This window comes from Papilio polytes, unplaced genomic scaffold (genome assembly GCF_000836215.1).
Source record: "Papilio polytes unplaced genomic scaffold, Ppol_1.0 DF820711.1, whole genome shotgun sequence".
Lineage (NCBI taxonomy): Eukaryota > Metazoa > Arthropoda > Insecta > Lepidoptera > Papilionidae > Papilio > Papilio polytes.
The window spans coordinates 118,350-130,962 of record NW_013528493.1 but is presented as its reverse complement, the minus strand read 5'-3'; the positions used below and the strand labels follow the sequence as shown (position 1 = coordinate 130,962).

General features: G+C 30.6%; 2 protein-coding genes across 4 annotated transcripts in view; both read left to right on the top strand.

Moving 5' to 3' along the window:
- Nucleotides 1–3,364: 3,364 nt before the first annotated feature.
- LOC106110231 (probable NADH dehydrogenase [ubiquinone] 1 alpha subcomplex subunit 12) lies at nucleotides 3,365–5,473 on the top strand. Of its 3 annotated transcripts, XM_013291974.1 has the most exons (5): nucleotides 3,367–3,520; nucleotides 3,729–3,854; nucleotides 4,189–4,202; nucleotides 4,281–4,381; nucleotides 5,423–5,473. In XM_013291974.1, exons 1-5 carry the CDS (start codon nucleotides 3,419–3,421, stop codon nucleotides 5,446–5,448), a joined length of 369 nt encoding a protein of 122 aa, XP_013147428.1. In that variant the 5' UTR covers nucleotides 3,367–3,418; the 3' UTR covers nucleotides 5,449–5,473. The 3 variants fall into 3 exon arrangements, with proteins under 3 accessions (XP_013147429.1, XP_013147428.1, XP_013147427.1); XM_013291973.1 differs by having other exon boundaries at nucleotides 3,368–3,520; nucleotides 4,189–4,381; XM_013291975.1 differs by lacking the exons at nucleotides 4,189–4,202; nucleotides 5,423–5,473 and having other exon boundaries at nucleotides 3,365–3,520; nucleotides 4,281–4,367.
- A 2,855-nt stretch (nucleotides 5,474–8,328) lies between these two features.
- The window catches only part of LOC106110202 (protein apterous-like), a 54,180-nt gene continuing 49,895 nt past the window's right edge, over nucleotides 8,329–12,613 (top strand). Inside the window, exon 1 of the mRNA XM_013291933.1 lies at nucleotides 8,329–8,527. Coding sequence (XP_013147387.1) covers nucleotides 8,492–8,527 — 36 coding nt within the window. The 5' untranslated portion in view covers nucleotides 8,329–8,491. The remainder of the gene's footprint in view (nucleotides 8,528–12,613) is intronic.

Genomic DNA, 12,613 nt, shown 5'->3' with positions numbered 1-12,613 from the left:
AGAATATTTTTAAAATACAATTATACATGTTTTTATACTAAATATGTACGTCTATGATCCGGTTGAGAAATTTTTAATGTTATTCAAACTTGTCATATACTTTAGTTATAATTTTTTTTGGAAGTGAAAAATAATTATGATAATTCACTAACGCCCTCCTTTTACTCATGTTTGTATGTTTTACATATTTTCTGACAGAATGTGACGATGGTCGGTCTCATCGGCCTAGACATCCTTATTTGACCATACTTAAATTGCATAGTAATACGACCCGATGATGGACCCCCGACGGGTCGGAAACTAGTCAGTGCCGCCACCGGAATGTAACGTTAGTGTTATCCGTATAATAATGTCTCATAAGAAAAAGTTAAAAAGTTAAACAGATTAATATTTCTGTTAGAAGTGAATAGAGGGTTATAGTTCTGTCAGAAAATATATAAAACCTGCTGAGGCATGGAAAATGACAAAAGAAAAATATGATAAGACAGCTACAGTAAGACGAGGAGGTCGCATTTTTGGACATAGTGGCGCTAGTGAGCTAACTTAATGTGAATTTTGCTTATCGGGTCAGATAACTTTAACGTTTAAATCCGGTTGGTGATATTTCGAGTACTGCTATGCTATATTGCGATCATGGTAATATTCAGCGTTCATCAATTTAAATATTTAGTCTTTTCACATGAATGCAAAGTCTTAATATTTAGATTTTTATTTCGAAAAAAAAAGTGGCGGCTCGTGGGTCCCAACCGGTAGTGCACTACTTATGCGTTGGCTGAATGATGTTCAAAATTCAGTTTTAGCCAAATTTAAATAATATTAATTAATGAATTCGTACTTTGTAATGTTTTTAGTGTTGTTTTTGGTAATTTGTTTTTCACATTTGATGTTTAAAAATCTAGTAAGTTAATAACGAATTGTAAACAATAATCTTAAAACATCTCAAACGGTAATTTTTATTTAATAAAATAAGAAATCGTCACAGCGCCATCTGTTGGAGAGAGTTTGGAATGCTTGAGCGCCGCACAGGAGTTAATTCTTCGCCATACATTTTATCCTAGACATGTATTTAAAGCGCCAGTCATTTCCTCAAAAGACCCACAGATGGCGTGCGCAATTCCATTCGCATATATTAATTTTTAAAGCTGAAAATAAGCCTTATTATTTTATTTTAGAGCTTAATTTCATACAAATTTTAATGAATATGATTTACACATTTTATTGCTCGAGCGGACTATGTAGAGCTGCCACTGCAATAAAGTGAAAACTTTCAATTGCCTGTACATTATCTGTTTTTGAAATCTATAAATGGAAATAGTAATTAGCCACTTTGTAACCGATTTATGTAATCAATATATTTACTAGAAATAGCAATGAAGTGATTCTATTTGTATTTTGTAGAAACTATATCTTATTAAATATAATATTTACTAAATAATTATGAAATAATATAGTTATAAATCTCACCGACTTAATAACAGTTGTATTTGGGTTGTGTTTCTTTTTATTTTTACAAAATGTCAATTTATTTTAAATCTATCATAATTTTGTTACTTGGTTGCGAATACCATATTAAAAAAAATCCATTGAAGAATATTTGTATTTACATTTATGCTTGTGATAAATGCAACTTGGTATGATATTTTTATTATGTAATTTGCCCCAAATTTCCGTTATTTAAATAAGAGTGTAATTTATAAACAATTACAGTGGAATCCGTTTATTATGATGATTTTCCTTCGATTCAATACATACGAATCATTTAGCTGAAAATATCTCCTCTTTTTGTTATTTTATTAGAGACGAACAATTTAGATAAATAAAATAAATTGCAAAAATATTATAAATTCTCTTCTAACAATACTGCAGACTTAATGCCTCGTCTCTGTTAGCCGAACACAGTCGAAGAAGCTAGGAATATATAACCGGTTACAATTTATTAAGAATAGGTCACAAGAGGGGAATTAATATGAAAACCGTCTTGTTGCTTCGTAATAAGCTATTGGTCATTAAACGGATTCTACAGTACATTATATATAAATATGAAACTTCATGTGCCGAGCTAAATAAGTTCATATATAATCATGTATTTTGCAGTTAATAGGTTGTACTAAATAAGTACATTATTCTGTGCCAACGCTAATTTTTTCTTCCAATAGATAAATTATTTTATTTTTTATAAATAATCTATAATGTATTCCATTAATTTACACTTTTATTGAATGTTGCCATATCTTATTTTACTATGACGATATTGATTTAAACATCGTCGTGTGGATTTTATTAATCACGTAGAATATATCCATAAATGTTGTATATTCTGTATCTTATAGAATTAGGACTTTTTTGTGTATTATTAATAGCTTTTTATATTTATATCTCTCTATTTTAGTGATAACAGTAGATCGGAGGGTCAACCGTGAAAATTTACGAGAAAGTTTTCGTAACATGATCGACTAATTTATATTAGAATTAAACAGCGCCCGAGCGTAACGTACATCAATAAATCTCATACAAATTTTGTCGATGACGTTACGATTACGTTCTCGCGACTGTCACGAAAATATTCGCAATAGACCCTTAGGCTATATTTGTAAACGCATCATTTGTCGTAACTTTTTGTCAATTGTAAGTTTAACTATCAAAATCAAATGATCATCATAATCGAACATTAATCATGACTATTGTCCGAAAAAACACAATTTAATATGCACACAATCAATTGTGAAACGCAACAATTTTCTTTAGTTTATAGTTTTTTTCCGTATCAGCATCCAATGAACAACCACATAGAATCCTGTGTTACCACAAAAAATTAGACACCGGTATAAGAGTTTAAACTTTTGGATTGCACGTGTAGTGAGGCTAAACTGAAACCACAAATTATATTTTAGTGTAACAGCATTGAAGTTCTGCGGTCAAACGGAATCTAAACACTAACTAAGTTTTTTGTGGTAAGACCGTTTCCGTTTAGGCTGTGAAGAAATCTGAGCGAAAAACAAAATATTGTTATTATTACATTTTGTTGCTTTCGTATAAAATGTTTTTTATTTCACCATCATCAGTTTAATTCCTTTTTTTTTAAATTGCAATAATTTAATGAAGCCAGAGAGTTAAACTGGAAGTATAAAAATAATAAAAAATGTTATTAGAAATCTAAGCTTATTAGGTTTTTTAAGGGAGTAAATCAACTTTTCTATTACTTCACTCTCCTTTCGGATTATTTTCTCTCTAACCATTGGAAAACCATACGGATTTTTTACAGAATAACAAGATGAGTTTAAGCCAGATAATTGCAAAAACGTAAAAACGTTTCCGAGTTGTCGGCCATTAAAAATAAAAAATCTTAATTAAAAAAAAATAAATGTCAATTCTTACATAAAAATTATCAAAGTTGAAGTTGACTTTTATAGAAACAACAATGAGTTCATTAGGAAAAATACGTTACTTCTTTACAATTATTTATAGGAACGGTGGATTGTGGAAGTCTCTTTGGAAATTGGGCCGTTTTGATACTTTAAAGGTGAAGTATAAGTCTTATTTAAATATTGTTTGTCAATTGATACGCATCTTTTATTTTATTTAAATGCGAAAGATCTCTCATTAAGAAGTAAAGCGGCACAGGATATTTATGCATTATAATCGCTTCGTCCTATCAGACTTGTGCCAACCCTATTAAGGGAATAGGAGCTAGGATATATCTTGTAATCATAGTTTTGTAATAACTATAGGATGGTCGTAACGTAGGTTGCGATGCTTTCGGCAATCAATATTTCGAAAACAATTATTATTTCATCGGCCGCAGTCGTTGGGTCGAATACAACAAGAGCGTTAAACTTGAATATGATGCAACTCAGGTAAGATGCAATGTAAATTGATATAATATTTTCATAACGAATTAATTTGCGCCTGACCACAAGTGCATCTAATGTTAACTGGAGACGTGGTCGATACATATTAAGAGATAGTTTAGTGAAAGACCATTAATCCTAATTATTTTGTTCGAACGTGTGGTACTATAAGAAAGGATGGAAACTAGCGTTGTGTGGGAGTAGAAAGAACACGAAAATAAAATTAGGAATTGAACTTTATCTCGAAGGTAACGCGTAGAACTAAAATCAAATCCAATCAATACTATCTGGGTAATTATTTTTTATTATTAATTTAATTTATGTCATTACATTGAAACAGATAACACCGGACTGGTATGGTTGGCTGCATTATAGAACAGATCGTCTACCCGATCAGGATTGTTCCAAGTTTCAGCTCAAATCCTGTTGCAGGAGCCAATGCTGGCTATTGAATCATCAACCGAACTTATCAGGAACCACGCAAGCTTATTACCCTTATGATACAACAAGGAGTCGTATCGCTCCTTGGGATGGTATGAAATATTCAGTATTCTGTAAACAGATAAGTGATTTTGACACGTTACAAAGTTTTATGAATTATAAAGAGGAATTAATGATGCGAAAGTGAGTTTCAGTATTGGTCGGGGACGTTCTATTTCTCTTTCTACAGTTTGACGGTAAATGTTTCTAAAATGTGACGTAACTCTCAAAAATGTTTCCCATATTGCATACAATGGCGGCTGCATCCTACCAGTAGTACAGTTATATAGATATGTTACGGTAAATCCAATTAATTTAAAAATTATTAAGAATTACCAAGAGAAGTACAAGTAAAGGTAAAAGTAAGAAATACATCACATTACATTCGTTCAAAATGTAACTTTTAAATGTAATAAACACCAATAAAAAGTAAATTGGATATGTTAGGTTAGCTTTAGATAATTTTAAATTAAGTTGAAGAACTAGAAATTATGAATAATTGACAATTATTTACAATTACCGTAACTTAACACTACTTATTTTGATAAACTTATTTGAAGTGATTAAATAACTAGGTAATTAAGATTTTAACATCGCTCCATCTATATTCTAAGGTTAACAATTATTTTTTACTGATAAGTTAAATAGATGGCGCTAGCAGCTATGATTTGTGATCGAATGTGATTTGCTTAAATTTAATGCCGGTATATTTGTACCCCAGAATTTTTATTAGGGCATTCTTAAAATTGCATAAAACACACTAAAACCATACTTCATACCAATATTATAAAAGCGAACGTTTAGATGGATGGATGTTTGTTAAAGTTTGTAGCCTAAACGGTTGAACGGATTTTGAAGGAATTTGTTATAAATGTAGAGGATAGTCTAGAGAAACATATAGGCTACTCGCTTTGTTTTTACTTTACTTCCACGCGGACGGAGTCGCAGGCGATAGCTAGTCTATTATATTTTTTCTATAACACTATCTTAAATGTTTAGTTAATCACTCTAACGTTATTTATGGCATCGCAAATGATGTCGGGTTCAACTAGTAGTAATTATTTTAGTATAATTATTACAATGTTTTTTTACAGGTACATCAATATGCAGTCGCCGTTGAAATTAAAGTTAAATAAAACAAACATTTAAAAAAATTGTTAAGTGTCATTGATATGTGTATTATTATGTGATAATAAAATTAATAGAGTTATGTTATTGAATAACATTGTTCTTACAATTGTACCGACTTTCAGTCAAGTCGAGGAATTAAATTCGACAAAAATAGCAGGTTCCTTTGTAGAGGAACAACGAATAATGTATAGGCATATGCCTAAGAAGTAAGTGAACTCGTATATGACGGAGATGTATAGAAGAGTCTTTATACCGTATAGTACATACTTATCGGACCTCCGCTCAGTATTTAGAAAGAAAAGAAAGAAAATAAAGAACGGAAAGTAAGAAAGATGAATACATTAATTCAAAAATAAAAGGAAGTTACGATCCAATAAATGGTTTATTTATATTTTTTCATAAATTCTTTTACCATGCGATATTGAAAAATAGAAAAAATATTGGATGGAATTTTCATTGCAAATTTACGACGGCGCCGCGTAAAATTTATTTCAATTACTTCTTTCAAAGGTTTCATTTCATATTTTTTCTCCTTCGGTAACTTTAGTGCTTCGTGAAAAGCTCGTTGGCGGCAGCTTCGCTCACTCTATTCTGTACTAGAGCAGTTTAAGGACATTTTCTTTTTAACTTGGATATTTTATACGGTTGGTAAGTATTTTGAAAAGGTTAAAAGATTAGTTTAGTAGATTTTAATTATATAAATTCTTCACAAATGGTCAACTGATAGAAAATTCATTGCAAATAAATATGTGATTTCTAATCGCTTAAAATAAATGTAAATGAAGAAAAACAACTAAACATTATTTTTTTTTAATTTAAAGTTGTTTTAAAGAACCAGAACAATTTTGATTAAAAGAGTTAACCAACCCAACTTGTTCGATTGTCAATTGTCGGTTGTTTCGCAGCCCATTCAACTGTTTAGTTGCACAACAAAAAATCGAGTAGTGTGCGCGCCTACACATTGGTAGTGAAAGTGCGACTAAACAGTTGTGCGAGAGTTTACTCAAAGGTATGCACACTCTATATGTCGTCGACGCGTGCCTATGTAGGAACCTCTATAACGTTGTATTGCGAAGTCGGGTGTTTCTCGTTGGGCTGCTCTGTCCACCGATGGATCGTCTTAAAGGGTTTTTTCCCATTAGGTTGATTGGTTGTATAGATTCTATTGACCCAATGGGAAAAAACCCACGCCTTGCATACGTAAAACCTTACTGTTAGTAGTCAATCTCGTATAAAAGCGCGACATGTTTTCGGATTAAATATATGAGTATCCCAAGTGTTTAAAGCTTTTAGTGTCATTAAGAAACTTCCTGAATGTACCTCCTGTAAAAACAAAATCATTTAAGAAACATGTTTTGTTAATCTATTCGTGTAAAAAATGAGCCCAATAGCCTAATGTTTTTGGGTACGGACTACCGATCTTGCGGTCGAGGGTTCGAATCTCGCCATTCGACTATTGTCGTAAACCGTATCCTAGCACGAGCCTACAGCTTAGTTGGAAAGGTTAAAGGAAAAATTAGTAAATGAACAAAATGTACTAATGTTTTATGTAAAGAAAGGAAGAAAATTATGTTTCATTTCTTTAAATAATAGTAGAATATTGGTTATTCATTGTTGTTTTTGTAACCATTTGAAATAAGCTTTTTGTTTGTGATATGGCTTTCGTGAATAGTCGAATGGCGGGATTCGAACCCTCGACCGCGTGGACGAATGTTCAGTTATTAGGGATTATTAGCGTTTTAAAAGGTCGATAGTCGTTTCAATGAGGGCTACAAAAGACTGATTTTTTGATATATATGAACGTGAACCTGCTTCTATAACCTTTATTCGATTATTAATGTAATTCAATAATTAAGAACGATTATATACCACTGTTTATATATATTTTTATATAGATTAGTACAAAACTGCGTTTTAATTATTTATGAATTGACAGAAATTAATTCTAAATGTTAGTTAATACGGGAACAGACACAACTGTTTAATTGTGTTAACACTACAAAGGGTTTGCGAGAATATTGTAACTGAATTTCCGACTGCATAAGTTTATTAATAACTCAACAAATGTGAATTAAATTGCTGCTAATTTTGGCTTTGTTAATTTACTCCTAGTTTAGTGCATGAGTATTTAATTTACGTTTTGATTGTTAGTTTAAAATGAAATTAACACACTGTAACTTTTTTAATAGATAGAATATTACTTATTATTAAATTGTAAGTAAGAAAGTATTACGATTGAATGTGAATGGCAAAGGTAGAGGTAGAAAGTTTAGATGGATTGTGTAAAATTCAAATATGACGGTTGATAGATGTATGGAGCAGTCTGCGTGCAGACCTTATTATTAGGAGGTGCGTTGTACGTAGGTGTACATTTTTGGAGTTTTATTATGGTACAGTATTTCGAATTCATTACATTTTTAAGTCGAATACATTAATTTATTTTTATTACACAATTTAATAACGAAGAAAATAAAATGAATCGCTATTCAAACATCTTAACTAATACATATTATAAAAAAAGGTTTTATTCGTACTTTTTGTTTATATCTATGGTGTCAAGTGTGGCCTGGGTTAAACGTGATGAAGACATCTACACATATGTATAGATATATTTGTTTTACTAAATATTTTTAATTTTCGAACTAGAAAATGCAGTATGGGGTTATTTTACATAAGTCTTTATTATTTACGAAATAATAAAAGTTTAAAACGACGTTAAGTTAAAACAATTCATCTATCCGTTGTACAGAATAACAATTGAGCGTAAGTTTCAAAAAATTCAGTTACGGCGCGTACGAAAAAGTTAAAAAAAATTATGAATTGCTAGAACCCACCATCGACCCGGGGGCGTAGCATTGGGCGTCACCAGGCGCCTCCTGCCCACGAAGTATCGAGACCGTCGCTCGACCGTCAGTAGTCCGTCGGCGACGACGAAGTGAGCACGGCTGTGATGCCACGTGTGTTAGTGCGGTAGTGCAGTGGGGCACAGGCCCAATCGTTCGAAAATAGAAAACGGAAAAATTGACCCCCAGATGGGAGTATACGAGGAGAGGGGAGCGATGCACTGGGTGAGATTTTTATTAAGCGTTTTAGTTTAATTTTTTCCCCGAATTTCTTAACAGACTTTTAAACACCAACGATATTTGTTTTCGACTAAAGTTTTCGGTTAATAAGTTAAGTGTCCTCTACAGTTAGTCTTTGAAAAACATAATTAGTTTGAAAGCTCTTTACCGTTTTTTGCATTTAGCGCGGCAACATTGTTATTAGACAAATAAATAATTCCTGCTTTTAATATTAGGAAAATTTAAATATAACAGTACAATTTAACTTTTACTTTTAAATGTTTATCTTTATTCGACGAATAAATCAATGAAACGGTATATAAACATAAGATTTATTATTAGTGTTGCATTTTATATAGGTGATCAAAAGCATGAAGAAATTTTAGAGGATATTGTAGACAGGAGACTATGCGTTGAAATCTTTTGTAAGATAAAGTCGCCACCAGAGCCTACTTACGTCCCTTACTCTCGTCGTTCTAATAATTTATATAAATGTACGCGTCATTATATAAACTTTTTTGTTTACTTTTCAAATAGTAATTATTTTATATAAATCTCCCGTAGAAACATTTAATAAATTCAGTTTTTGTTCATCTTGATATTGTGTAGGAAAGCGTTCTTGGCAAAGTTTGAGCGCGGTTACTTTTGAGCCTAAACGTACCGAACCCCGCGTAATATTTTTATTATTATTGATATAATAATTTAGTCTAAGAAATAATAATTATATCTTTTCTAATATTGAATTGTTTAAATTGGTAAGTCAAACAACAACGTTTTTTATTGAAAATTAAAATAAACACCATTGTTGTAACTTACATTATTTTTCGTTAAAAATAAAAATACTAGAACATTCTCTCGTTTCTTATTATAAAAATAAAATATTATAGAAGATGTCTTGTTGGGAACTTTTAGTTCTGCTATACCTATGATTTGGTTTGAAATTTCTTTTAATATTTTTTTATAATGGATAAACCGGCGCTGCGATACTACTCTATGTTAGGTGGTGAAGAGGTTAGAAGATGGTATGCACTAGTTCGGTGACTGATTCTTGAGGGGAATTGCTATTAATGCACATGATACTTTTTTTTTTATTTTTGAATACTCTAGCATCCACTTTGATGGTTTTAAGTAACATTAACCTATAGGTTACTACTATAGTAGTCCATTGTTAAAATGAAAACAAAGTCCTTGGATGCACCACACCAGGGGGAGAACGATGGGGCGGCAGAAGACTATCCTTATAAAAAAAAACAGTCAATCGTTAATTACCAGAATTTTCCAACCTTCTACAGACGTTTTAAATAATAAGTAATTATATTTTGCTAATTTAGCTTCAATCCTCTGTCTATTGGAATATGTACCGGATATGTTAACAAAGTTATATTTAATTTTCTTATAATTAGTGTTCATGTTGCTCCTTTATGAAATATATTTCTAGTGTTTACTCGTATTATACAATCCTGAACATAATGGTAATTAAGTTAATTTCAATTCTGATTCACAATTTAATTTACGTACAATTACATCCAAAAAAAGATGCAAATTATGAGTTTTATTATTTGAAGCACGGTTTGGCTTTGTAAATCTGCCGCAAATAACATTGCTACAGTTAACATCAGTTAATTTAACTTCTTCACATCAAATCGACACCAAAAAATAATATTAAAATGGAATGCGATAAGGGGTGTTATATACCCTTGAGTTTCGACTAACAAATACTTGTATTAAACATTTAAATAATTGTGTTATTGATTTTCCATTCGCTTAATTCGGCCGCAAGTTTTTATTATGTTCAATTGTTAAAAATAGAGATTCGCTCTTTCAATAATTTCTTTCTTACTGTATTATTGACTAATAGGTGCGAAGAGCCAATTAAGTTTTTAGCAAGTACAATCAATAAACATTTGTAATACCGATTGTTGGTGTAATAAAATTAAATAAATTTTAGAAACACAAGAATTCAATTTGAACTTTAGTTTTATCAAAAGCCGATTAGACAGCCGCCGCCGCCGTCGGCGCGACGCGACGCGAGACGTTACTTTTGCTCCTACATTTAGAACCTTCTAACTTTTTGTTTTTATACTAATTTTATTTATTGCCTTCATTTAACAAATTCAAATGACACTTTTGTAAAATAAATATGTTTTTTCTTTTGTTCGAAGCACTATTCGTTTTGTATCGCATTATTGTATTATTGTGTGTTGAATAATCGTAGATTATATTTTAAAGTTATCCAGTGAAATGTCAAACAATAAATAAATAACACTCATTAGACTGAATTCTAAGTATACATCTTTTAAAAACATATGTTTTCATTACCGATTTATATTAAACTAGCAGCCCGCCTTGGATTTGCACGGCTTGACAGTTATTTTTAAATAATTAATAATATTTAAGTATTATTTTTATTAATAAAATACAGCTTGTGATTTTTAGAGATGAAATAACATTAGATTTTTTTAGATTATTCGATTCTAACGAACACACATACAAATCTTTCCTTTTTATAGCAGTACTACTAGTTTTTGCCTGCGATATCGTCTTGGCGGATTAAAATACTTAGTAAATAATCTATGTGTTCTTCTAGACTATGTAATATATCTGTGATAAATTTTACCGAGATCCGTTGTGGTATTTTGGATCTACGTAGTAACAAATATCCATCCATCCAACTTTCCCATTTATAGTACAATGCGAAGTAAGATGTATTCTTTTATAGTTTATAATGAGTGAAAAGAAATATCTTACTGTAAACGTAATTTACATATGTTTTTTTTAAACTCGTATTATTGTGTGCAGTTATAGTAGTTAACTTTAGGTCAGTGATATTTTAATGCTTGAATTTTAATAGTAAGGTATTGAAATATCGTAAATTAAAATCTAGATTTTGAGATAGAAAATTTATTTTGAGACCAATTTACTACATTTTGTGTGCATGTTTATTTTTAAGTTTTCTTTTGATTTTATTTAAACTTTTTTCGGTTTTTTATTAGCTGTAAATATTTATACAAACCAGACACTCAATATTTCGTTTTAATTGCTTCGTATTTTCGTTTTTTCTTAAATATTCTATGCTAAAACAGTTTTTTTAATAAATACAGTAGGAGATAGCCATTGATACAAATGGTGTTAATTAAATAAAATCTGTAATATAATAATTACTAAGATATGATGTAATTTACATCCCTAACCTCGTATTTAACGAAATACTAAGTAGTTAGTAAGTTTTATACATTATTTTAGTACATATTTTTGAAATTGTATCATAGTACATTTATTACGAAACAAGCTGTTCCCGTGCGGCTTCATCTGCATGCAATCATAAAAACTTTATTTTGTTGTTTACATTTCTCAAATTCTCAATTGCAAATGCCAAACCTTGCTTCCTTAACATTGGCAGCTTGTAGTTTATGGTCCCTTTCCCAAATGAAGTTTTTTTTTTCAAATTATTTAATATATAGCTTAAAGCATGTCGTAAGGTTTGTATCAGAGACAGAATTATTCAAAAATATGTTGTTAATGCTGACATCTTATGCCCCGAATAATTGTCTGTTTACGCTTTATAATATTAATACAGAAGTGTATGGTAGATAAAAATAAATACATTTTCGATGTAGTTTTAAGTTTTTATTTATTTGTGAATGTATGCTGGATTTATCCATAAATGCTAGATTAAAAGCATCCATGAATTTAATAATGGAATTGTGGGCTGTTGAAAGTTTCACCTTATTGACTAATTAGCACAGATAGGTTAATACCTTTGATATAATATCCTAATGGAAAGCGAGGGTGGATTTAAATTTATTTTACATTTAACTTGTTGTAATATGATGTTACATTTATGTTGTTCCTAAAGTAATCAATTCTTTGTATAGTTTGTAATCATACTAATATTATAAAAGCGAAAGTTTAAATGGGTGGATGTTTGTAGCCTAGACGGCTGAACGAATTCGATGAAATTTGGTACAAATGTAAAGGATAGTCTGGAATAACACATAGGCTACTCACTTTTGTTTTTTTAATTCCGGTCCGGAGTCGCGGGCAAAAGTTAGTAATTTAATAAAAGATTCTGGGACTGAGGTAATCAATGTA